Source organism: Corvus hawaiiensis, chromosome 3 (assembly GCF_020740725.1).
Source record: "Corvus hawaiiensis isolate bCorHaw1 chromosome 3, bCorHaw1.pri.cur, whole genome shotgun sequence".
Classification (NCBI taxonomy): domain Eukaryota; kingdom Metazoa; phylum Chordata; class Aves; order Passeriformes; family Corvidae; genus Corvus; species Corvus hawaiiensis.
In genome coordinates this window covers 42,981,459-43,003,985 of record NC_063215.1, presented here as the reverse complement: position 1 = coordinate 43,003,985, position 22,527 = coordinate 42,981,459, and the positions used below count along the sequence as shown (strand labels likewise).

General features: G+C 39.0%; 1 protein-coding gene across 1 annotated transcript in view; it reads left to right on the top strand.

Annotated features, from left to right (window-relative positions):
- SIM1 (SIM bHLH transcription factor 1) overlaps positions 1–10,739 on the top strand; it is a 50,927-nt gene extending 40,188 nt beyond the window's left edge. The window contains exons 11-12 of the mRNA XM_048299763.1: positions 2,082–2,487; positions 5,193–10,739. Coding sequence (XP_048155720.1) covers positions 2,082–2,487; positions 5,193–5,923 — 1,137 coding nt within the window. The 3' untranslated portion in view covers positions 5,924–10,739. The remainder of the gene's footprint in view (positions 1–2,081; positions 2,488–5,192) is intronic.
- Positions 10,740–22,527: the final 11,788 nt, after the last annotated feature.

Genomic DNA, 22,527 nt, shown 5'->3' with positions numbered 1-22,527 from the left:
AATAAGAAAATAAATGAACTCCTGATTTTTCTATATTTGCATTTAGGCTTACACTATATAATATTTCTGCTTAACTTTTAAAATTAGAAAATCTGGTTTATACAAGCCAAATCCAAAAAGAGCAAAAAGTAATTCTAAAATTAAGAACAGATGAAAAACTAGTTTTCTGGTTTTTTGATTTTCCATTCCAGATAAAATTTGCTAAGTGGTAATCTTGTTAATAATTTCTAAGTTTTTTTATTGGAAACTTAATTTTACCTATACATTTTTGTAAAATGCTTACAATAATTCAGCTGTTATTTATGAAGGTATCTTTGTGACTAAGCAGTTTGTGGACATTAGATCTGAAAGGATAATAGAAGAGTTAGATGCTCCAGTTGATCACATAACTCTGTGGTGACTGAATAAAGTTTCTAGTTAGTGTATGTTGAGTTACTGGCATTTAATAGAATGCTTTTGTGGCTCTGTAACTATCTAACCTTCATGAAAATTCATGTTTGTCCTTTCATCTTGAAACCCTTGTGATGAGTATCGTGGTACTAACTTTCTGACCTCCTCCATGTCTCCTGGTAGGCTTGTTGCCTATGGCTATTCTTCTGACAACTAATAACAAAATATAATTGACTTCTTCAAAGCCATGACCCTTTCTTTGTTTCCTTGAAATAACCTATCCTGTTCACAACCAAAACAGTATTAGACAAATATAAACAAATATAAACTGGAATACTGAAGAAATGCCCAATTAGATGCCAAAAACTCCACTGATGTTGCACAGATGGTTTAAGTTTCTGTAAGTCAAACATCTGGTCAGTACTTTCGATTGGTAAGTGCATAAAACCTTGATCCTGGCTGATAATGAGGAGTTTCAGAGCAACTTAATCTAATGAAAAGGAAGGTAACCTTATGTTAGGCCTATTAAAAGAAAAGGCAGAGTGGGCATATGGAAGGTGAGTGATGGAATGGGAGAATTCCAAGGTTTCATGTTGTAATACATTGATTTGTGACATGAGTGTGCAGTGCTGAAGAGGTGAGCATGTACAGCTTTGGTCTCATCCCAGTCCATAATCACGGGTGAAATTGATTTAGAAATGTTCCGTGAAGTTTGACAGTTCCAATAAATAAAAAGATTTAAAAATGAGATAGCTAAATCCTAGGAGGTTTAATAAACATTCTTTTCCTTTCCCAAAAGGTATCTAAAAGTTTGAAGCATTCATTAGGAATACCTAGGAATCTGTGACATTTAACTTAACCCTTACTTCTCTCTAAACAAATGCTCATGTTCTTATCCTGACTAATTTTCCAGCTTTTTTTGTGTTGGGAGGGCCTTGTTTAAGTGAGGGTGAAAAGTGCTCACTCTTCCTGCTTTGGTTAGCAGTCACCTTTACTGGAAAATAGTTTCTGGATTTTCCTTGTTCCCACATTGCAATAGAACTGGGATTTTTAGCTTCCTACCTATTTGCCATCACTTTAGGCTTTACCCTATAGAAATGTTGGCAGCGCAGGATTTGCAAGAGGCTTTCTTTTCCCTACTAGTAAGAGGAAAGAAGTTCAAAGATACAACTCCAAGGAAAAAATTCAACAAAAAAAATATGAGGAAAAGAGAGCGAACCCTTAGAAAAAACCCTTCAAATACATTCGGTTTCAATTTGACATGAGAGAATGCTCCAGGAGCAGTGTTATTTCAGTCCCTTTTGGAAGTGTTTCGCTGAAGTGCATTGGAGCACCTTGGCTGAGCATAAGCACAGCTTTCAAAGCAACAAGAAAAACCTGAACATATTAAAAATATATTGAACTGAAACATTGATGTTGCTGAGCCTGATATTACACATCATAAAGGAGATGGCTGTTAAGGGCCGACATGGGATGTTTTAGACTTTCATGAGGTCTGTCCTGTCATCTGTGAGCTCATTACAGAGTGTTGTACAGGAAAGGACCAGGAGCCCAATCAGAAGGTGCAGACATGTGGGCACGCTCACAAGAAACACACTATCACATACGCTCTCTGCCTTTGTTCCCAGTGCAGTTACTTGCAGATTTCACCCAGGTGTGGTAATTTCCATGCTGCTTCTCCTGTTTTGCAGTATTCTGGATTTCACACTGAGAGATCCGAGTCTGACCACGAGAGCCAGTGGGGTGGGAGCCCACTGACCGATACGGCTTCTCCCCAGCTCCTGGAGCCTGCGGACAGACCGAGCTCCCAGCACCATGACGCCTCCTGTGCCTACAGACAGTACTCAGACCGCAGCGCGCTCTGCTACGGTTTTGCGCTCGACCACTCCAGGGTGACTGATGACAGGCATTTCCACACTCAGGCCTGTGAGGGAGGCAGATGCGAAGCTGGCCGGTATTTCCTTGGCACGCCGCAGCCGGGGAGGGAGAGCTGGTGGGGTTCTCGTTCAGCATTGCCTCTGACTAAGTCATCCCCTGAGAGCAGAGAAGCGTATGAGAACAGTATGCCCCACATAACGTCAGTGCACAGGATTCATGGTAAGACATAACAAGGATTTGCAGAAGTGACACCATCTCAGCGAAGAATATGACAGAAACATACAGCTGTTTATGTGAAAGATGGAAAATTAGATGCTTTTGATGTATGTTATTGTCTCAGAGATCGCATCTGTGGAGATGAGGATACTTAAAATTCAAGTTGAGTTGAGTTTTATAGTCTGGCTTATATGCAGCAAAATATAATTTTGCTGTATTTTCATCAATCTGTGAAATTAAGGTGGAAACGTGACTGGTGAGATTTTAGGCATGATCTTAAAAATATAAACAAAATAATCCACTCAATAGAAAAGTGGGTTTTATTTGTTTTAGGATTAAGACACTTCAGATGGAATATATTTAGCAAAAAATTAGAGCTGAATCCAAGCTGGATATTAAATACTCTTGAAAGCCTTTGGAGAAATTGTTCTCCAAGTGACATTTTTCCCTATGGGTTATTACTGATTCTGTATGTATTTAAAGTTAGCTATTAAAATTAACAGTTGTTTTTGGTTTCACACATTTATCCTCAGCTATAATTTTTAGCCAATTTGAACCTCTCCATCCTTTCAACACCAAGCCTGAAATTTTGTTTGGTTTCTGACAGGTTGCGAACTCAATGCATTAGCACATTTTCAGAGGCTGAAGCTAATAAAAAAACCACAGTGAAAGCCTGATATTGGTTTGGGAAAAGTCCAAAAGTCCTTCATTTAAAAATTATAGGCTGAGTCTTGGAAGACAGCAACTGGCCCAAAAGTCAGAATTCAAGGTTGTAAGGATGCATGCAACATCAAAAAAAAAAAAAAAAAAAGTTTTTCTACAAAATAGTCTATGAAAACAAGGGTTGCCTCTAAAGAACTCATAAAAGCTGATTACATTAGTACTATTCCGTTGATTTGCAGAATGAAGTTTTGTAAACGAAAAAGAACTGTTCTGTTCTACTCCAATCTGAGGAAAATTATGTCGAGATTAGAAAAAAAATTATTAAGTAGCATGTTCTAGGAAATACAGATAAAACAGGAAAGGGACAGAAAATTTTGCCGATGAGGACTGTTCTCCACTTTTCCTGTGGGAACATGCCTCCTTCCTTGTGTCTGTTCTGTACTTCTGCCCTATTAGTGTTTTTCTAGCTTCTTCTTCTCAAAAAAAAAGAGAATCTAGTAAAGCATGATAATTTTGCTGGCAAATTTTTTGCATGATAATTCTTGCTGAGCACAGAAGTATAATACCAAGGTACAAATGCAAAAGGGTTAGATATTTATTCCATACCTCTATCAAGGATAATTAATGTAAATGGATAATATAGTTTGGCTTTAGTTTGTTGTTTGGTTTTGCTGTAATTCCAGGTACTGCAGTTAATGTCTTTATTGTATCAAGTCTTACATTTTTCACTAGGTCTTCAGTCTGCGTGTAGCTTTAGGGGGAAAAACCTGACTAGCATTGACATTTTGGGACCAGATCTTAAGAGGATGTGAAAGATAAATTCATACTCATGATACTCCACAGTGAAGTACTTCCACAGCAATGGAAGGATATTTTTATTATAAAAGCCCATCACTGATTTTTGTTGTGAACTCTACAATGCAGTGGTAGTGGTCTGCAACCCAAACAGATCTGTATGCCCTGACCCAACACAGAACAGGAGAAACTTCTGGTGCTAGTCTGAAAATGGGTTTGCTTTGGGGAGTACTGTCAGCCAACCCAACGTGCCTCATCCCCAAAGTGGACTTTGTGTGCTGAGGCAAAGGCATCAAGAAGTAACATGTGCAAGTCCCACACATGCCCTGCTGAAGGAATGTATCTCAGCAAATCAAGCCCTTTATCATAATGTTGACCGTTCAGGTTTTGGGGCCACTCACTTTCTTGCTAGTGAGGACTGACAGGTATGATTCTGTGCTTTCAGCTAGTTGCAAGCTGAACATCTTCTCTGATATGTATATGGGCCTTGTTTTTTAAAAAGAGGTAAGAATGTCACAGTATTTTCCCATTTCAAAAGCAAATACTTATTCGTGGGGATATGACGTCACATTTTGACAGTAACCCTGTCTAGCAGTTATGGGTTCTTGAGCTTTTGTAGAAGAGTTCCTTCATTACTTGTGGTTATTTATTGCTGTGTAACCTGCATAAAGTCACTACATAACCACAATCTATTTCTCAGTGCTGTCTGTGTTTTAGCTCCTTGAAAGGCCTAAGAAAACATGCTGGAATATTGTACATTTGTAATTCCCTGAGATTTTTATTTTTACCATGGCCCAAATTCACTCAGACCTTGCTGATGCAAAGAGGTAGTAAGGGGCCAGGGGCCTGAACACTAGCATTGAGGGCACTTTGACATGCCCTACGATACCCTGCCTGGCCTCTTGCTGCTCCAAAAGACAGAGGTGCTTTAGAGTTGGTGCCATACCTGCTGGGCTTATGCAGATGCTTGGCTACCCAAGAGTGTATCAAGTGGCACCAGATACCTGTGCTGAGGTGCTTCGATCTCTTTGTATATCTCCAGCTGTGTTACTTGTTCCTTGTGGAGATACTGGAAACTAGAATTTGTCACTGAAAAGCAAAGGGTCTACCATGGTCTTTTTTGGTGACTGTTATGAGTCACTTACCTCTGATTTGATTTTCTCTATGTAAAAGAAGGTTCAGATTACATGTTTTTCAAGATCACGTGCCTCCTTAAACCTCAGTACTTGTCTCCTTTCTCTCTTTCCTAGGAAGAGGACACTGGGATGAGGACAGTGTCGTTAGCTCACCTGATCCTGGCTCTGCCAGTGAGTCAGGTGACCGATACCGTACTGAGCAGTATCAGAACAGTCCACATGAGCCCAGCAAAATTGAAACTCTAATAAGAGCCACCCAGCAAATGATTAAAGAAGAAGAAAACAGGCTACAGCTGCGGAAGACCACTCCTGACCCACTGGTCTCCATTAACGGCACGGGGAAGAAGCATGCTATCTGTTTTGCAAACTACCCTCAGCAGCAGGTGGCAGCGGACGTCTGCCGTGTCCCAACGGTTGCCAACACTCCCCCCTGTGAACACATCCAGCAGCGAGATGGAAAGATTATGAGCCCACATGAAAATGACTATGACAACAGCCCCACAACACTGTCTAGGATAAGCAGCCCCAGTTCTGATCGAATATCAAAATCTAGTTTGGTACTTGCTAAAGACTACCTGCATTCAGATATGTCCCCTCATCAAAACCAAGGAGACCACCCAGCAGTCTCTCCAAATTATTACAGCTCCCACAGGCAGTACTTTGATAAGCATGCTTACACACTAACTGGGTACGCTCTGGAGCATCTATATGACACTGAAACAATTAGAAACTATTCACTAGGCTGTAATGGATCCCACTTTGATGTGACTTCTCACTTAAGGATGCAGCAAGATCCGGCACAAGGACACAAGGGAACATCTGTTATAATAACCAATGGAAGCTGACACTTTTTTTTTCTAAAAACTTTTGTGCTTTAAAAAATAACCTTTGAGATCTAATTGGAAGATATTATATGTTTTCATGCCCTTGTCCTTACCAGCATTTCACATACCACAGTGCATTAGAAAGAAGAACCCAAGGTTTGGGGGGATAAGTTAGTTAAAACGCATTACTTTAAAAAAATAAAAATGCACTAGCATGCAGTGTTAGAGTGAATGGAGCTAAACTCAAAGTTGGTGCCATGCATGCTGAGAAGGATACAAGAGGCCCAGGCAGGGAGTGCTTGTCCCAGGCTAACAGAGCAGTTCATCCACATCATGTAAGAGGTGTTGTTTGGAAACACTGCCAAGGGCAGATCTTCTGAACTGCATAGGTACCAGCCAACAGAACTGCTATGCACTCTTTTTTTACAGGAATGTGGGATGTGTTCCTTCGAAATACACAACAAAAAGCGTACTTCTGGTGGTTCGTTTATTCCCCAAAGGCCAAGCACGTTATGCTGCTCTATGGTATAAAGCATCCATGGCTGACCAATATAAAATCAAAAAAGGGAGAAAGAGAGAACTCCTCGAATTGTTATGTCCTTGTGTACTCACATACATAGCTATTGACATATGCCTGATTTGAAAAGAGTCCTTATGATTAGTATGGTCAAATATTTACTTCTACTGTATTAAAAAGACGGGCATTCTCACTGTAGTTTTGCGAAACAAAGGGCTTGCTTGTCTTGCTGCAGAGATGGGAGATTGCTCTCATGTTTTTGAAAGGTTGCCCATGGTGGGTAGTGGAGTGAAATGGAAGAAAATTGCCTGGAGAAACAGGGAGAATAGACTGGAATTAGGAGTGGTTCAAGATAAACTGTTAACCCTGTAGCTATGTATGCCATTTAGTAATAATTATAAAATAAGGAAAAGTGGCTGAATAATTAAGAATTAATTTAAAACACAGAAGGAACTCAACAGAATCATAGAAATATTGCTGTAAAATACAAATGCAGTGGCATAAATGTAAAATTACACCAGTCAAGAATAGGTAAAAACTGTTTGGTGGTTTAGCTAACTTCTGATAAAGTTTTGGAGTAAATTAAGAGAGTATAGAGAATTGTAACTACTCTGTCTGAAACACAGTAAAGTAATAGGCATGACCTTGATAAATATGAATTATCTTCTTGATTGCAGCAGATAATTTAATGAATATCAGAAAATATTAGGGCTATCAAAATCAGCCATATGTACATAAAAAAGTACAGAGGAAAATCAGTGTTCCAAGGAATTAAATTGTATTAAGAATGCTGGCATTATCAGGGCCTGTCCTAGCGTTATATAAGACATCAAAAGAGGCAGAGGAACTTTTTAAAATTTTTAATAACCTCATGAACAAAGAGAGTGATTGATTGGAAAAGAATAAATACAAAACATATGCTAAAAATGTAAAATAGGGAATTTTTAGGCACAATTGCTAGCCCTGTCCTTTTTTTTTATGGCATTTATATGGTTCCAAAGTCGACTGCAACAGGAGGGACCACCACTCCCTCTTATGCCAATGTGGAGGAAAGGGGACCTGAGGTGGTTACTAGAATGAGATTAGCTCTAAGACTAGCTTCATTTGTAACATTCAGAAGCTCAACATATGGGACTGAGTCATCAATGGGACTAAATATAAACCAGCATGCTATGGGTGGGTTAAAAATACTGTTTCCAAATAAAACTAATCAGAAGCAAAAGCTAAATAATAACATTATAAACCACGTAAGTAGAGACGTACTTGAAAGCAGAGGAAATTACCTCTCTGAACTTGGAATATTATGTGTAGTCCTGATCACTCCAAAGCAGATTGTGAATCTTGAATTGAGTAGTACCTTACTCCATAAGCGACATTTGTTGACTGCAGTGTGATCGCTCCTGGTGGAATGCACGTTGAACACAAGGGAGAACAACACAGTCTGGTCTTTATTATCTAAACTTCGTAACAGAAAAGGTGGAGCAGAGCTCAGCAAAAGATAAAGAGACTGAAAGATCTAATAAAAGCTTTAAATAAACTGGGTCTGTCATCTTTGTAAGGGAACAGAGTAAGGGGTAGTATCACTGATGTGCACCAAACTCTGCACAGAGGAGAGATAAATAATGGTCTAAAACTATTTGAACTAGAAAATAGCAGAAATGAGAGACAGGGCACTGAATGATAGCCAAGGCAAAATGAGAACAAAATGATTTGGCAAGAAGTTTATTTGACCCATTGCCAAGTGGATAATGAAGGTCATAAAGAGAAGCAGACAGCGATTTTTGTTTGTTTGTTTGTTTTAAGATAATAAAAAGGCAAATAATTGAGGGGAAGAAAAACATTGACAACTGCTAACTCAGAGGAAGAAATGGACCAAAATGGACTTCTTTCAGCCCAACAATTGTATATATTCCTAAAGCATAGGAATAAGAAAGTATTTTTGATAAATTTAGTTCTGGATACATATTTATTTCACTCGTTCCTATGAGTAAGATGAATAAACTTGTACTTGGAGTATCTTTTTACAGTATTAAAATACAATTTGAAAAACTAATTAGAGTAGAGGTACATGGAATCATATTATCCCTACAAGTACATATAAAACCATGCCTAAGTGTCAATACTATTTTGTATTACAGAAGAGTCTCCCAAACTGTTTGAATGAATGGTGTTTTCTCAGCACTCAAGTTTCTTGGGATCACAAAGCACTCTTGCCATCAAGCTTTTAGTTAGAGGGCAACAAAGTTCTGCAGACCAGATGCAGTTCCCTGGCTGTGGTCTAATGGCCACAAGTAGTCAGGAAACCGCCCTTTGGCGACCGTTGTATTTGCATTCTGACAGGCACCTTTGAAAAATAGACTTATAAGACAAACAGGCACAGCATAAACTGCTTGTGCACTATATGACTTCATGTAGGAAAAAAAGACAGTGTGCTATGCATTAAAGTTCCCCATCCTTATTTACAGTGATCCCAAACTAAGACTTCACAAACTGTAGCTATTTATGCTATTTTCAATAGTTCTAGTCCACTACAAATGCAAAAAATGCACTGTGATGAACAGAATAAATCAGTAGAGATGTCTCTACATGCAGCCACGTTGTGCTGCAAGCAAAGGCTGATGGTCTCTCCCTCATGGGATTCCAGCAACTGGCACTCCCTAGCACTTCAATACAGTATGCCAGAGATGGATGTCTTTTGTCAGCTTGTTTGCTATCCTGCTTCTTTAGATAGCCAGGAATTTCTTCTTAATTGACAGAAAGCATTGAGTTTTGCAAACATAGACTCTGCATGCTACATGCTACATGCAAACAAGTCCGCAATCTTAATTATAGCATATAATATCACTGCAGCTCATATTATGTGTGCTTTTTAATATGGTATAAAGCTTATTTTTTCCATTACATATTTATGTAATTCAAAGTTTCATTTGGTATCCTTCAAGGATATAATCTTTTTTTATGTTTCTTCCTTTTCCAAATCAGATGGGAAGAAATATTGAAAAATTGAAAAATGCAAGGCATTTGAACCAAATACATTTCAAATGTATTGCATTAGCTAAAGGTTATCACTTAAAATAAGGTATGTATGCTGTGTTTTGGAACAGAAACAATATAAATTGCTGTATTGCATAATTTCTCTAACAAAATACTGGTTTGTTATTAACACGAACTTAATATTTTGCAACTACTGCAAATACAGTGACCACAGCTCTTTCAAACCATTTCTTACAGATGTCAGTGGATGGCGCATTATGGTTTTTGTGCATTAAAATCTTAGTATATCTCTTTTGTTTAAAGAAATAAAAACCCTCTAGTCTTTATATAAAATCACACCATGGGCATAGAGTTTGTGATTTTGGACAAATTTGCAAAGCAATTCTTAAATTAAAAGAAGAACCTTACTCAGCAATTTGTCCCATTTATTCAAATGGGAATATTTGTGGAGTAAGGTACTACTTAACAAGTGCAAAGGAAGGAAAGCTGACTGCTGATAATAGGTTTGAGGGTTGTTTCGTAATTCTTCTTTCCTTAAATCTGAAGATGTGAGTATGGAATTACGGAAGATAGTATCTCTAATGGCTGTGTTTCTATAAAAGAGGTTATTTATGTTTTGAAAAAATGAGTGCATCTCTCCCAAATGAAGAGCCCCAAAAGTATTTCTTGAGCTTTAAATGGCTTTTGTTGATCTGTCCGCAATACTGCTGTGGGTTACACAGTGAAATTCTGCTCTTTTAAACTGTTTTAATCACTGTTATCTGAATCTCATTTTTGTCTCTGCACATGCAGCATTTATTCATTAATGTCCCTAAGTATGTTAACCACCATATGTTCATTTATGTGAGCATGCTGAGTGAGCTGGAAAAAATGAAAGGTCACATAGTATTTCTGGAAAAGGCACAGCCACCCCAGAAAATCAGCCTGGCTGTTCCAAAGGTCAGATAACCTTTCAGTCACGGAACAAAGCTGTGGCATACGCATTGGTTTCAGACCTTCTGCATACAGACCTGTATGTAATGGGGATTATAGCTCACAGTTCCAGGATTAGACCTAGCTACGTCTATTTTAAGGTGGCTATAGTCAATGTCTGGCAGCAAATGGATTCAGGCTCTGCTCTTTCCATGTGTTGCAAGTTTACTTAAAGCACCTAAGAGCCTAAAGGCAATACAGGAACAATGTTATTATTAGGAACAATGGTGGATGAACACGCTTTCCTGTAGGTATACCGGCTTAACTCCAGATAGCTCCGCAGTGTGGAGGAGAATCTATTTTATTTTATTTGCAGTTAGAATTGACGGTTAAATATTTCAGCTGTGTGCACTGAGAAGCTAAAAAACCCCAAACCAAAAAACCCCAAACCCACCCCGAAAACAGCAACAACAACAAAAAAACCAAATCAAAATCCCCCAGATTTCTGTAACCCTTCAGTTTGGTGTTTTTAAAGTCTGCTAGAGGAATAGCTGAGGATTTAGCTGTTATTTTGAAGACCAAAAAAACAAAATAGTCTTCTGTTCCGAACAGTGAGAGCACTAGTGTGATTCCATTCTACATTTTCTTAGGGCATTTATTAATGAAAAAAATGCTGTGAGGCTTCACTGTGGCATTTAGCTTATGTATACAAGAGTTCTGTAGATAAATCTGGCTCTAAATTGTTAGGAATACATCCCTTTTTGAAAAGAGTTAATTTATGACTCCATCTATGAAGCTGAATTTGAAAGGAAAGATCAAATGCAGGATGAAAAAACGCTTTTTGTCTGGTTGCATTCCCTATTTAACTCCCCTCTCACACAAGGTTCTCAACCTTTCCTATTGTTCTAGGATTCCAAATGTAATTTTAAACATTTTTATTTATTGCAATTTGGACTGCATTTATTATTTTCCTTTTCAGCTACTGATACAGTGGGAAGTTTCAAAATGCAAGAAACAATCTTTTTCACACAATATAAAACGTTGGCACCTTTACATTCTAAGGAAATAAAATCTATTAGAAAAAGTACTTTTAGGGCACTGCAACTTTTTCCCAAGGTAAATATTTCAATGCATAAAATATATTAATCTAACAAAAAAAAGCACTTCAGACATGATAAAGAATTTCATGTTTGCTTTAAACCAATGGTTACATTTATGGAAAAAAATACACATTGCCAGTGTTTCAAATACCATGCTTTGCAATGTAAAGGGTCTAGTGACATTGTAGCATAACATCCGTAGTTTTCCTTTGGAATGTAATGTAGAAAACATAATTTAGTTATGTCAACAATACCTTGCAAAGTGTTCCCATTTATAATTATTTATATTGTAAATAGCTTTCTGAAGTAAATTTGAAGTTAATGTGCATAAGATGTATTTATTATGTGAAGATTTTTTTTTTTTTGATTTAAAATATAGCTACCAATATGCAATTTTTGTCTGTTTTTCTAGATTTTTAAACTAAAGATTGTCCTACATAGTATACATTTTCAGGAATCCATTTTAATTAACGCGAGTATTTCTTACCATTGGGAGGGGACAGGGTAAAGTAATTTATTTTGGTTCCTGTGAATCCTAAGTGCTCCCTGAATCTTGAATGGAGTTTATCAAACTATGAAGAGACACTGATAAGATACTGCTACCTCTTTCAAGATGTCTCAATCTGGTCAAATACAATTGTTTCAGGAAGAACTTAATTAAGATTAATTACCTACTTTGTGAATCATCTGCCTTGTTTCTTGAAGCCATCTACCACCCCCGTGCCTCAGCTAAATCAGCTCACTGACTTGGAGCATGATACCCATTAGGTGCTTAAAGTACTGTACTCAAAGAGCAGTGTTCTGACACAGGAATAGGTGAGAAGTTATGCTAAACTGCACTCAGACCTGAGAGCTGGCTACGTCCTGAGGTTTTGTGCTTGGATATTTCAATCAACCCAGAGTAACATGAGCCACTGTGCAGCATCTGAGCTGCTGCAACCCTTGCCTGGTCTGGGGTTTAGGTCCTTCCGGGCTCGAGTTCTGAGTCACAGCTCTTACCTTCTAGACCAGTTTCTGAGCCATCAGACCCCATCTTCTCAGACACTGTCACTGAGTCTCTTCCCTTGCAGGGCACAAATGCATGACGAGTAGTGGGAGACTGGTGCTATGGTCAGGTGAGAGAGCAGCTTTCTCTGGAGAGAAAGTGGTTGTTCATATATTTCCCACTCACAAGACAGAGCAAATACATAAGCATCAGGGATGGGTGTGATGCAGAGAAGAGTCAGTTTTGAGTCTCAAGTAAATTAAATACATAAAATGGAGATGCAGTTTTGTCACCAGCCCTTTGCTCCTGCATCGATATAGGCACTTGGTTCTTAGAGATACTCCTGGGACTGGGGAATACTCTGCAGCATTGAGTTAAAAGTTTAAACTACATTCATGATGTTGGCATTTCCTATGGGCTAATTTAGGCTGTTCTCCTCTCAGCCTGAAGTTTGGTCCAGGTTCTCAGGTAGATAGGAAATGGTGCCATCTTTTCACCAAACTGTGCTGTTTAGCTGTCCAAAACATGCTGAGTTCCTTTTTCTCTCTTTCTCTTTTTCTTTTTCTCTTTCTTTCTTTCTTTCTTGTCTGTCTGTCTGTCTGTCTCTGTGGGTGAGGGGTTTCAGAAATGCCCTTTTTTGGCCTACCTCTCTCTCTTTGAAGCCCACACTGAAATAGAGACCCTGAGATCTGCAGGCAGTCATGGGACCATGTTGTCCTCCATAGGACAACAGTAGTCCTAGTTTCTTCATGCTAAGCACTGCAACAAATCTGAGTATCATCCTCACCTCTGTGTACTTCAAGTCCTGCCACTTCCATGCCTGCTCCTTAGTCCCTTTTCTGGTTCCTGAAGAGTAGCTATTGCCCACTGGTGTTTATTCACTCTTGATTTCCATGCTCATTGGCAAATTGCTCTGCACTGAGGAAATCTGCTGTCATGGCCATTGTAATAAAAGTGTGCAATACCATCAGGAACTTCCTCTATCCACATATGGTGGCCATCAGAGGCTTCAGCATCAGCAATTTCATTTGGTACAGCTCCTTTGACTGTCAGAAGGTCACAAATAGCCTGCTGCGTGCCTGTGTGAGTAAAAAGAGCTATCCACCACACCACAAAGCCTGACGGACTCCATGGCTTTTTCAGAGATGTCAAAGAGGGGTCTCACTGCGCATGGATACAACACTCTGGACTGTGGTCCTGAGGCCAGGTGCAAGGCTATGTACAAACGGAAACAGTTTGGCCTCACCATTATCAAGATTGCTCTTCCTTGCAGGCACCTCTCTCTGCCACAGTCTGCCATTGCCTTTCTCCCACAGTCTGTCCTTTTGTTTTTGTGTCTCACAGGAATTATCTGTTCTGTTTCCCTTTCCTCCCTTCTGCCCCAAGCCCTGGTCTGTGATGTAGCTTGCTCAGCTCTAGCTTCTTCTCTTGATCCTGAAAATTGTGCGTTCCTTTTGCTGAGGAAAATGGCTATCTGGCAACAGCTTCTATTACTTGCTTTCCCATTTCCCTTTCCCTCTTTTATACAGCTGGTGTAAATGCCATACTGAGGACCCTGCAATCTTTTTCTCACAGGCATTAGTTCTGCTACAAGAAAGCTATTGGTTGAGGGAATGGAGGTGATGAACTTTTCAGAAAAGCTACAGACAGAAGATGATAGATGCCTTCAGCATACCAAATACACATGCTACTTTAGCTGCATTGCAAAACATCGTCACTTTTGGCCTGCAAACAGAAAGTAAAGATGAAAACTGAGACCAGAGGACATACGCCTGTATTTGAAAATAACAACAAAAGCTACAATCAGATGCATCTGAGAGGGAAACTTAAAAATTGGGTCATTTTCTAAACATGCATTAAATTACATGCAAATAACTAAATGTTCATTATTGCTGTTCATCTCATCACTGTTTTTCATTTATTCATTATTATCATGACCTGTCATCAGTTTTTTCATTTTTACCATGTTATCCATATTTTTCCTTTTCGATCTATACTATTTTTAAATCTATAAATGAAAGTATTCTATAATAAAAATATTAATATAAAATGCAGAGCAGTAACTGACACCTGGAAAATAGAACACAGAAAGTATCAGCGTATTCCAAGCTTTCAACTGACTGTAAGCTCCATGATGTTGTACCCAGTGTATCAGGTGATAAATTTCATATGGGAGCCAATTTTCACATCCAGCCATATTCCTTGGAATTGTTAGTATGACATATTTCAGAGTTATATCAAAGCTCTGTTGCAAATACATAAACTTGTACATTATCAAATGTATTACATTTATGGTTCTTATTCTATTTTTTCTGATAAGGAGAAATGTGGGAAAATGGTGATGAGAGTTTAAGGTACTTTTTCAAGCTGGATGCTTTCAATTTCCCCTCAAGATGTATTTCCAGAGACAATCTGATTCACTTTTAAAGGGCAAGCTGGAATCTTTCTATTGCTCCTTCTCTCTCCCTTGAAGCTTGAGGCAGTTCTGAACTATCTGGATACTTGGGATCTGCTAGAGCAGCCTTGAGGCTACACTGATTTGTGCTACCTATCATGACTACCTGCCTACCTGTTCGTCACACAGGAAAAGAGGTCGCCCTCTAGCTTGTGGAGAGTTACCAAGTGCAAGAGAGCTCAAGTGCATTGAGCATCACACTGTCACTATCCTGGGCTCTCTGTTTCTGTGCCATGGCACGGGTTGCAGCGATCTTCCAAAAGCGTCTCCAAAGCGAAGCCGCTCAGCAGGATCAGCCACACACTCACACACACATGCACGCAGAAATGCATGGACAGCTTCAGTGATAGGGGTCAGCGGCAAAGAGGCAGGAAGGGTCTTTGAGTGGAGTTCCACAGGAGCTCTTTAATGCAGCTACACCATGAAGGACAGTGGGGCAAAGACGGAAAACAATGCAGAGTACAGGTTTAAGTACGGGAGGGAGGGAGCAGCAGGGACCAATGATCTGAGGCCACGGGGGTGGAACAAAGGCAGGACTAGGGGATGGGAGCCAATGCGGAGCTCGGGGGGAGTGGTGAGGGGTGGAGGTAATGGGGGGAACCTGGAGTGGAGAACTTTCTAGGATATGAAACGTATCACGTAGCAAGGGGGTGGAGCAGCCAACAGCCAACCGGGGAAGCAGAACTGGGGTAGATCAACATAACAGAACAATGCATCCTGGGAGAGGCTTCTTTTCTCACCGTGACCGAAGTCTCTGGTACTAGGGACTGTCCTACCAGAAAACTCTTTGTTCCTTGTACCACATCATACCACCATTTAAAAACACATTTTTACATTAGCATTGTCTATTTTATGAGGTAAAGCATGTTAGGCTGCCACCTTTCTTCTGTGCTATTATCTTCACAAGTGGTAAGAAAAACAAGGAAGCAGGTGTCAGAAGATGTGAAACTATACTTTTTCTCCCATATTGTCTAGCAAAACTCAGTGAAAGGGCAAGAGATTATTGTCATCACACAGAATAAATGTTTGCCCAGTGGAGTCCTACCTGTATGCAACCAGGTAAGGCAACTTTGTTGCAAATGCCCTTTTGCTCTGCCAGAGGGATGGCTGGTGACACCACACTGGTATGTATGAGCTCGCCAAAAGTCCATGCGTGAACGTCGGTGTTTTCTAAACTGGTGATGTGTCCTGTCAAAAGACATTAAGGTTGTTGTCTGCTGAGCCTTTTGCTCCTTTTTTTTTACTATTGCATCCATTTGGAGCCCAGGATGGGGACAGCCAAGACTGCAAGCGGCTTATGCAGTTTTGACAGGAGTTAGATGCATTTTTCATTTGAAGCTTCTTGGTTTTGATTCTGACACGAGACATTTCATCAGGTTATGAATTATTTTAACAAAAACAGGACTGTGTTTTGTCTGTCTGGTTTCTCTGTGGGACCGTTGTGTCATTTTTTTTTTAAAGAATACCAGTGGAAAGGCATCCTTTGTGTTTTCAATTTGGAGCGCACTAGTGAGGTGAAAAATACAGCCTAAGTGTTAAGTCTATTTTCATCAAGTGCACAACTGTACATTTTGATGTTATGTTTCTGACTTTTCTCTAATCACAAAGGCAGAGCCTTTCTTCTGTGCTGCTTTCTATTTAACCTCCAAAACAACTGCAAAGTATTAGAATGACTCCAGTACCCTCTTCAGCATGAATGTTTCTTGAGCTCAAGAGAAATGCTCATGGTTTCATTAGGCTGGTTATCTGACAGTCTGTTCATAGAAAACAGCTGATTCTTGCTTTCATTTTTTTTACTAACAGCTTTGGCTTCCTGTGATCAATCTTCTTTGCTACAGCAGTAAATATGCTAAACTGCAGGTGCCAACAAGCTTTGAGACAGTCTGAGGCTTGAATGTTGACCCATAGTTGTGTTTTGTGTGTCATGAAATAATCTACCTTGTGTACAACTATTTGGTCTATTCGTTGACTTGGGTTTTTAACTTAATATGTGCTTATTTACTTAAGGAATTAGATCCAGTGTGGGAGAGATGCAAAACAGTCAGTGGTTTAGGAGTTTAGTAAATAATCTCAGCTTTGTTCAGTTTTGCTCTAGGTCAGGCTGCTGCATGGAGTAATTCCATATGGCAACCTGATTTGAGCTTACTCAAAGTGAACCTTAAAACGGATTTTGGCAAAATCCAGCCAGCCATCAGGAACCCATTCTCAGTTTCTGCTGAGGATTTCCTGATAGCTTTCTTAATTTAAAAAAAGCATCAACAAAAAACCAACAGCAAATGAGAAAATCTTTGAAACTTTTTTACTGTCTGAAATACCCTTTTCCCTCTTCCTGAGCATTAACCATCAAAAAGCCCTTTAGGCTGCTCTAATTTATGCCAAGTGCTGTAGAAGTTAGGAGGTGCAAACATGGCTTAAGTGACTTTGCCTCCCCCCGCGCGCTTTGCTCTGTGCTGTTGGCGATGTGGTGCAGCGGGTGCAGCCTCTCACGAGGGAGAAGCGTGACGGGGAGGACTTTCTGCCCCTCTGCCCCGGCTCCTGTGCTCTGGTGCAGAGCAGCAGCTGCCTGGTCCCTCGCCAGCCTGTGCCACTGGAGCATGTGAGCTGCCAAAGCCTCTGCTGCTCTGCTAAGGATAAGAGGGAAGCATGGGGATTTGAGCGGTGAGAGAGCCTCCAGTGGGGTGCCTCCAGTATTCAAAAGCCAGCGGTAAAATCCTGGCATTAATGAAGTCATTGACAGAAATACTTTGGTCTGACTGAAGCATGGCCAAAAATGTAAAAACATTTTGAAAACAACACTTGAGGCAGCTCAGTGTGCCTCCCTCAATAAACCGACTGAAAGCATAAGTAAACAGAAAGATTTACTTGTGTTGGGAGCAAATATAATTTTAAAAAAATGTGGGTAGGGAAACAAGTACACACAAAAAATCCTGTCTTGTAATTTATCTGAACCATGTCAAATGTGAACAAAAACCCTGAGATAAAACTTGGGCTAGAGAGTAGAAATTCTGGCAGGGCTATTTCAAAGTGGGGCTCTTAGGTAAAGCTGCTGATTGAAATCAATACAGCAAGACCCAGAATCCAAAAAGACCTTTTCTGAGATCTGAGAGGGTCACTGAGCAGAACTGTCAGTTGATAGTATTGAGGCTGCAATTGCCTTCACCAAGGTGCTTCAGTGTTTGCTTTAGTGACTTCTTGCAGCCAGTGGCTGAGCATACATTTAACATCCCACCTGAGATCACCCTGCTGGAGCAGGGAATTTTTTAAAGACTTCTGTAGCTTAAACAACTCCCTCACCAGCCATATCAGCATGTCACATTTTCTGTATACTAATCAATAACGTTTGATTAATGTACTGAATCAGATTAATTGCAGAGGTTATTATTTATGGAGAAAATTTAAAAGGGACTGAAGTTCTCTGTTTTCTTCTTCTGTTTTTTAAAAACATTCATTCATTTGTATTTTTAACAAATTGTGATTTATCGCATGAAACATTTTTAAACGGACCTTAATAATACTATTTTTCACACAATATTAATAGATCATGGTTTTGCTTTAGTTTATTTACTTATTATGTAAAACTTGATTAGGTACTGGCTTCACAGGGATGGGCAAAATACAGATACTTCATAACATTGCAAATTACTGTGAACATATCCTGGTAGTTTATCAGAAGGTGATGGAAATAAATAGAGAAATTGCATTTCCATTATTTACATGGCATCATTTTTCCTGCACCAGAATGGCACTGTTATAGAAATATTATAAAAAACTCAATAAGAACTGAACTTTTTGTTTATGCCAAAAAGAATTAGCCATATTTTGATTACAAGGGTACATGTACAATGGCTGTTTTAAAGTGCTGTTTTTAATGCTCACGTAAAAACATGCTACTTTATGAATATGTGAATAATTCATTCAAATTTGATTACACTGTATTTGTATTTCAAGGAGGTGCAGAGGAGAGAGAGCATTCAGGTGGAATTTGCCCAGCCCAATATTTCCATTTTAATTACTATCTATTTTTAGCACTCAGCTTCTCAGCAAGTCACTTCAGCTCACTGAGGTAAGTGAAGCTGTACTGACTTGTTCCAGCTAAAAATCTCCAAATATCTCTTTTTAGTTGTCATAATTTCCTATGAGAATGAAGCTCATGCAACCACATGTGAATCTAAATTCTCACAATTTTTGTAAAAGTAGGATGCTACAGAGAAGTAAGAGACCTTCTGTGCCACAGCTCATGTAAAGTGAGACACAAACTTTCCTTTTTCACAACATCAGAACATGGAATCTTAGACACAAAACACCAGACCTTACGGAGTGAAATTCAGTGGGTTATCATCTCAGAGAGTTCTTTATTTTATTGTATTTAAAGTTACCTCATTACTATCCACCCAAATCTAGTTGGTAGATCACTTTATGTGCCTTGAAAAGGCTAGATGGTCTGCTGCATCAGGAGATAAACTGAGATTAAAAAATGTCCTATTACAAATGGATTTAAATCAGTAAAGTGATTTAATTTTTTAAAATAATAATCTGATTTAGGACTCCTTGCTTGAATTTGAAAAAAATTAGAGAAAAATATATGTGTATTTTCAAGCAGTGTCACTACTTTTAATGTAATATTTCAGTTCAGCAGATTTTTTTACCATATCTTGGAAATTATTTGGGGAGATAGTGAAGACTGCTATGGCAATGTATACATTGTCATAAACAGTAAGCAGCTAGTTTTAAAATCCAAATATAACTGACAAAAGGATACTCGTGATATCAGACATTGCTACAACGAACACATAAATTCCATGAGGTGAAAAAGAACAAGGAGAAAGCATGCAAATTCACAGTGGTACAATGCATTTGCAATATGGATTGCACTTATCTTTTTATTTGCCACAGACATGTAAATTGTGTGCAACAGAATGGAGATTCAAATGATCCAGCATCTGCATGACACTATAAATTACACCGCAGTGAGTATGCTAGAGAAAAGAGACTTTGCCAGTATCTAATTTAAACTAAACAGTGTGAAAAGCAGTGTTTATAAATCAGTCCCAGACTGATGATAAACAGACAAGTGTAGAGGTTCAACTACATCTGGGTGTAGGTGTATTATACATACAGGGTTTTCAAACACACTCTTCCAATTCACTTTTGCTGTCAGTCAGAGACAACAATATAAAAACAACAACCACCTGAGGTGACCTGAAGTTTTGCAATGTTTATATGAATGCATCTAGGTTTAGATCTTTGGTGTCTCTCCCACTGTACCATATTCCATATGCAGCTATTTGTCCTTCTTAGGAGCTTCCTCTTCTGGTGAATGGAGAATACTCTGCCAGCTGTACACCTCCACTCCCTGGAAAGTGGTTACCTATTGCTGTACTGCTGCAGCTGTGAAGGATCTAGTCACTGTTTTGGTCAGTTTTACTCCCAAAACCACAAGACAATCTGAGAAAACTTCTTGATTTTCCCATAGATTTGATACATTTGAATTTATTTTGTTTCTGACTTTGTAGAAAAATCCAAATAAAAGAGATTTCAGAAGGCAGACAAAAAAATGACTGAGGGAAGAGTCATTCAGGTTCTTACAAGGGTAACAAAGAGGCACACAGAACTATAGAATATATTTCTGTCTGGAAACTGATGGATGTGTATAGAAGGAACACAGACACAAAACCATTAAATGAAGTTGGCAGGAACACAGTTACTTAAGCTTACTATAACTTAAAAAGAAAGATCCTTTTGCAGAGGACTTAATAGCAATTAGTACACTTTTATTAATCTATGTTGGTTGATTTGCTATCTTTTACATGAGAAAAATAAATTTAGTATTATAACAAGTCTGCCCACCTCTACATACCTCACTCCAAAAATATTTCAGCAACTCCAGCAGTAGTTTTCTGTGAGTAACCAGATCTTCAGTGATATACCAGATCTTCAGTGAAGAGAAAAGAATAGATACAGGTTTTTTTAAAATGTTTTTTTCTTATGTCTGGGAAGAAAGACAAGGAGATGTGCCTGTGATTCTGATCACTTAGGAACCAGAAGAGAAATAATAATTTCTCTTTCCATTCAAGTCTATGCTTCAGATTCTGATATCATTTACATCTTCATTAAAATGAGGTTATTGTCAAATAATCCAGAAAGACAGATGGTTTTGGGTTGTTTCTATTTTTATATCCTTTTCCATGCAATGATAAGAGAAGACTGTCAATATTTTTTGGGTTGTTGTTTTTTTTAATGGCCTTATGGCTAGCAGACAGTGAAACGAGACATACAAACAGATTTCCAGACACTGTTAACTTTGACAGGGCACCAAGTATGTGGTTAAAGACCAGTTTCGAAGTCTTTGTTCCTGATTCCCACCCCAGCCACTCCAGCACAAGGTGGAGGGTTGCCTTCACTGCAGTCAGAAGCTGTCCACCTTTGTACAGATTTACAGACTAATTGAGGCAAATAAACCAGAGGTATTCCTGACTTAGAATAATGTAAAAGAGAAAGAGGAGGTAAAATGAGCCTGGTTTACAAAAATATACACTGTGCTCATTGATTCTTAGATGCTGTCATAAATCAAACAGCAGGTGGTTTTAATTGATGAAATTATCCTTACTAATTTTTAAGCTGTCACAGACAGATCTAAGGCAATTTATTGTGGTCTAGTTGGGGTGGATTGGGGTTTTTTCTTAGAAATACTCAAAATATTCAGTCTTCAATTTTGAAAGTAGAAGCATCTTCTTGACCTTGCCTGGGCATGCAGGGCTTTGAAAAAACCAAGACAAAAATTTATAAAATATTCCAGGAAGACCAGGTCACATCTTCCCCAAAGGTTCCTTAACATCTTTTGTAACAATACCAATGATAACCTGTGCAGGTTTTGGACAAGTGTGCCAGTGACAGTGCAAAAAAATAAAATCAATGGCCATCTCAGGCACAAAGCTATTGCTCATGAACAGATTGATGTGTTCACACACAATTGCTCTGAGAGGCCCTAGACATGTTGGGGTCAAATTGGCAAAATAGGTAGCAACTGTGTTCTTGCAGCAGCCTCTGAAAGAGAGAGGCAGATGTCTATTCTATCTTGCAAACACATTCTTTTACAATGTGTTACTTCATCTCTTTTATTGCACAAGAGGAAAGTGGGAGACAGAGAATCAAGGATAACGCTAATGATAGGCCATATGGAATACATAAACAACGTTGTTCTAGAATAAGATGGTCTTTTAAAGGGGTGGGGGTCTTATTGTACTTGGGCCAGACATTACCTAACTCCTCAGGTGAAAGAAGGAGAATAGGTGAGAATAGGGAGCAGACGCTGCGAGTACGTGATTCAGCTCAGAGCAAGATTTTCTGGAAGATATAAAGAGTGGCTTAAACCCCTTTAAAGGTCTGAGTTCCACTGTATTGAAATAATGTACTCCTGCTTGCTGGGAGCTGAACCTTCCTCATGAAGACTACTGAAGAAAATACTGTTTTGAAACAGGATTAAAATTTGGCCTGTTCATGAACCACTTAGGAAGTCCTGCAATTTATGTGAAGACATGGGGTCCCTAAGGAAGTGACTGAGAGAACATCCTTGAGTACAAAATGCCCTTGCTTTAACAGAGGGAAGGCAGTTATAACAACAAAAGCTCAGGGCTGTCTTAAAAAAAACTGGGAGCTGCCACT